The sequence below is a fragment of the Phaeoacremonium minimum genome (genome assembly GCF_000392275.1).
Source record: "Phaeoacremonium minimum UCRPA7 unplaced genomic scaffold PA7_03_scaffold_211, whole genome shotgun sequence".
Classification (NCBI taxonomy): domain Eukaryota; kingdom Fungi; phylum Ascomycota; class Sordariomycetes; order Togniniales; family Togniniaceae; genus Phaeoacremonium; species Phaeoacremonium minimum.
The window spans coordinates 5254-9942 of NW_006921117.1; the positions used below are offsets into that span (position 1 = coordinate 5254).

Genomic DNA, 4689 nt, shown 5'->3' on the forward strand with positions numbered 1-4689 from the left:
TCATTTCTACTCGCTTCACTTAACTATTATTATACAGAATACAAGAATAACTACCTCTTTCATTCTAATACGTTCTTTATGCCTTAGAGGCTTCTTTTATGTGTGTGCTATATGATATCTTGAGAGGGTGTTGGTCAGTAGTAGGTACTACTGCCCTGTTTTACTATGTTTATTATAGGAGATTGCCTAAGAAAGTAGAATATTAGAAGATAGATTTTATTAAAGTAAAACTGCTATATAAAAAGTATAGCTAATACTGATAGTAGAAAGTGCTTATATTACAATGAATTCACCAGTCAGTAATGAGATACATCTGCCTTGATGCGTTGCAAGGTCATTAAAAATCGAGATCGAAGTGATGCTATCTATTTTCCTCCTGGGGGCTGTCAAGTTTAACGCTACGTTCGATTGCTGTGAATGTATGCTTAGCTACTGAAAACAGAACGATTTAATAACTATGTATACAGAACTTACATTGATATAGTCAGTCGTTTCCCTCCTCAGCATCCCGATCATCAAGTAATCCCCATAAGAGCATGGATCAGATCAAACAAAGCAGCAGTCGTTAGGTTGGGGTCAGTCAAGGAAATGCTTACACCCCTGCTTGTAAGAGTTGTTCCAGTTCACCAAGTCAATGCCTTGGCTTCCGCTAGTGAGGATAACAGCTTTGTTTCAGATTGCTATTGCCTTATAGCAACAGTAGTGAACATAGGTGTTCGAAATTGACTTTCTAATAGAGAAGAACAGGGTCGAGACGTATATGTTACGACAGCCTTTTGAAGGATTAAGTCTATATAGCTATATATATAAAGACACGCTAAGTTGATGTGGTAAGCAGTAAGATGAGGCGAGGCAAAAAAGAAAAAGAAAAGAAAAGAAAAAGGCCAACGGAAAGCTGAGATGATGTCTAGGCTGGGATGAAGTGATGATGATATCCTAAACGGGGGAAACAGTCGATCCGATGAGGGGTCAGTGAAGCCATATCCCGGGATTCGTCGGTGGTCGGTGGTTAAAATATCATAATCTTCGAGGGGGATGACCGGCCTCGGGGTTGACCCACAGGGTTGACCCACAACAAAGGGACGGTCCGGCTGCATGGAGTCAATGGTGGGTGGCGTGCTAAACCCTAAAAATTAAGGCAGGCAGCTGAGGTACCAAGGTATCTCATCTTGGCTGTGAGCTTTTGTCCTGACGTCATATCTCCTCCATTGTTGCTTCTTTCTTCCCTCCTTCACCAAAGCACGTGCTGTACACGTGATTCACTGCACCCATTCCTTTTGGCTTCGACTTTGGCTCTGTTGACGACTTCGAAACAATGGGAGCTACAATTGCAATCACAACTCGGCTTCGAAAGAGCCGGTAGGCCAAAATAAGGACTAGACTGAAGAGGAAGACCGAAACGACGACGAGTATGACGATGGTAGCGGCGGCGGCTGCTAGCGACTCGGAGCACTACCCCAGCCGGCTCATCGTTGAGAAAGGCCCTGGTGCCCCCCATTTTCTCGCCCGCATCAGTCTCGGCAGCGCGCCATTCCCTCACGATACCTCCCTTCCCTTTGAGCGCGCTCGCGTCGCGACGGCTGTTGGCAAACTGCACCCCATCGTTGGAATCTTTGACGCCCAAATTCGAAGCGCGCTTCTCCACCTCCTCGCCGATATCGAGTGGTCCTACCTCACCGTTCTCCGCCTTGGCTTTCATGGCCAGCTCCCAGAAGACTGCCCTGTCACCGTTGTGATCGCAGTGCCGCCGTCTGCTATCACGGTGGATGATGCCGTCGGCCTGTTGCGGGATGCTGCTGATTGTGTCTATCGGTACGTGCTAGCCACCTCGCCGGTTCATGGCATGACTTTCGGCCTGCTTGCTTGCTTGTTGGCTCGTTGGCTGATCAATCACAGTTTCTCGGAGCTCCACGATCTTGCGATAGAAATAATCGAGGCGCAAGCAGTTTCGCATGTTGAGGCGCCGTCCAGCGCTTGGCCTCTCGGTTATGCCTTCGAAGATGGCTTTTGCGACAGTCCTCTCCTGGGTGCCGGTCTCGGTCGAGAGAACTCCCCCGCATCTGGCACCTTAGGCGGTTATCTTCGCATCCGCGCCTCTTCTGCTACTCCAGGGCAGGACAAGACCATGTGCGTAGCCTTGACCTGCCACCACTTCCTCAGCAGTATGTTCAGGACTCCTTCGTGTTCCTCCCTCATTTTTCGCTAATCAGCACAAGCCGACTGCGATGCAATCCAGCCTTCAGCCGATAATCCCATCATCAATTGCCCTTCCCGAGCCGATATTGAAGTCTAGAAGACGCAGCTTGCGCAAGGAATAGAGGCCAGTGAGAATTCCACCATGATTCAGCTTATGAAGACCAAGAGGGAGGCGGGATCGCTCGGTCCAGCAGAAGACGAGCGGCTTCGGGCTCACGAGCGCAATGTGAGGCTCAACCGCGAGAGACTTGCCATCGTTGCCGAGTTTCAGCCACGCTTTGCCCAAATCTACTGCACATCAGGGGTCAAATCATCGTATGATGGAGACGCATCTGAAAAACAGGAGAAACGCAGCTGGCTTTTGGATTGGGGCTTGGCTGAGTTATGTCCTCACAGGGTTCAAACATTCCAAAACCTCTCAAGCGTAAGTCTAACTCTTCGGTCTCCTGCCAATTATTGTCCTCAAACTTGATTCTGAAACAAACACTTTAGGCGCTTAACGACGCGGCTATTCTCCATTTTCTTCATTTCGAGAATGACTCGAAGGCTCTCATGAATCATGGCGGCGTTTTATCTCTCGATGAACTAGAAGCAAGATTCAAGGGCAACAATCACGCCGAAACTGACACCGCTGCGATCACGGCCACTCCTGCTACCAATAAAGATAGCCGTGCTGAGGACACGGTCAACAAATGCGTAGTATTCAAATGCGGACGAACCACGGGGAAGACACGTGGCGAAATGAACAACATCTACGCAGACGTTCGCATGCGCTACGCAGTCGACGGCGGGGATGTCCTGACCGTACAGGGGAAGACACTGGTCGTTGTCTCGCCAGCAGCCACCTCTCGTCGGTGGGGCCCCGCGAACGGCTGTCCCGTTGTCTTTGGCGACTATGGCGACTCGGGAAGTCTCGTCTTCGACTACCAGGGGAAGGCCATCGGTACATATATCGGAGGCCAGGATACACTCCGCGCTTGTGCCGTGAACTCACACATCAAAGCCTCTTCCATCGATGGCGTTCACTTCGTCACGCCCATCGGCCCGACTCTTGACAGTGTCCATGCTACTCTCCGTCGCGATCCTGTGTTTGCTGGCTATGATCGGGTCGAAGTCGAGCTAATGTAGGGATAGGAGGGGAAGTCGAGATGGCTTGTGATGATTTCAGGGGTGCTGGTGGTGGTGGTTGTCTTGAATCGCACGGATGAGCGAAGTGGTCTTAGGGAGTTACAGTTGTGAAACTGGCTCTTCCGCTTCAGGGGTCCTGTGGAATGTAAATAGGTAGAAAGACTCATCATCGACATGTTGGGCGATTTAAGTTATCCCAGCGTGGCAATTGAGCTTTTTGATAGAAAGGAGACTCTTCCCCATAGCTGAAGAGTGCAGGTAATATAGTGGCATATGATGTATTGAACAGTCGATGAAGGCGGTGGCGGAATCAACCACCGAGCGTTGCTTTCTTGCTTGGCCGGCCATGGTTCCGGGGATGGGAGATCGCCCCGCGTGTTTTCTCCTGCCTCCGGGTGAGTCGTTCATACACAGACCTGGTCGTCGGTGCCGTAGCGGAAGACTCGGCTACGGCTTGCTCGGGTACGGGCAGGAATACTCTAATATCGTAGTGTCTAGGGTCATTTTCGACGTCACTGATATTATTAGGATTATGGAGATTACTAACATAGCTATTTCATCACGCAATGCATGGAGAATCCCGTCGAGAGCAGCGGCGATGCTCACGGCGCCGCCGAGGATGTCGCCGAGGACGAGGCCACGATTACCTTTTGAGGTGGTCGACAAGGACACAATGGGCATATCATCATGCAGCCCTTCAACTCCACCTACTGAGGACCATGCTCATGAAAGATCTAATCAATGGGCACCGCCTCGTCTGTCAATGACACATACTCACGCAGCAGACACTGGTCCAGTGGTTCTGGGAGAGCGGCTTCGCGGTGGTGGCTACGGACATCCCTGCTTTCGAGTGGGGTCCCGGACAGCACGAAAAGGTCGAGTCGGGATATCTCTGGGACGGAGAGACCTGGGAGGCGGGCATACAGGGCAGTGGTCTTATGCATCAGTGCTTGCCATCCGGCTAGGGATGTCCTATTGGCGAGATGTTCTTCCTCGAGCAGCTCGCTGATAAGTGTCGGGAGCTAGAGCGCTGGCCATTCTTTGTAACCAGCGTCCCCTTGAAGGTATGAGTGGCTGCCCGAGACCTCAGCTAGATCAAATTACTGACATCCAATCAGGTCCCTGGAGGTGTTGCAAGTCCCCCCAATGCTGTGGCAATCTTTTGATGAATCTTGTGACAATAGTAAATTCAACTGTGTTTAACTGGAGCTTCAAAAGAGCGACAGAAGAGTTTTTGGCTAGGCAAAGCTTGAAATACAAGAATAGGACAGAAGAAAAGAAGAGAAAAGGGGGACCCAAACTTCGAAATACCAATTTCCAACTTCTTATTCGCAAAGTACCAGTGTAAGCAAGCTCAATCAACCT

The 4689-nt window shown here is 50.2% G+C and overlaps 1 protein-coding gene across 1 annotated transcript; it reads left to right on the plus strand.

The window, feature by feature from the left end:
- Positions 1-1411: 1411 nt before the first annotated feature.
- Positions 1412-3324, plus strand: UCRPA7_2795 (hypothetical protein; the record flags this gene model as incomplete). The annotated part of the gene is made up of 4 exons (XM_007915363.1): positions 1412-1812; positions 1897-2127; positions 2593-2620; positions 2689-3324. The coding sequence occupies 4 exons, from the start codon at positions 1412-1414 to the stop codon at positions 3322-3324; spliced, it is 1296 nt and encodes a 431-aa protein (XP_007913554.1).
- Positions 3325-4689: the final 1365 nt, after the last annotated feature.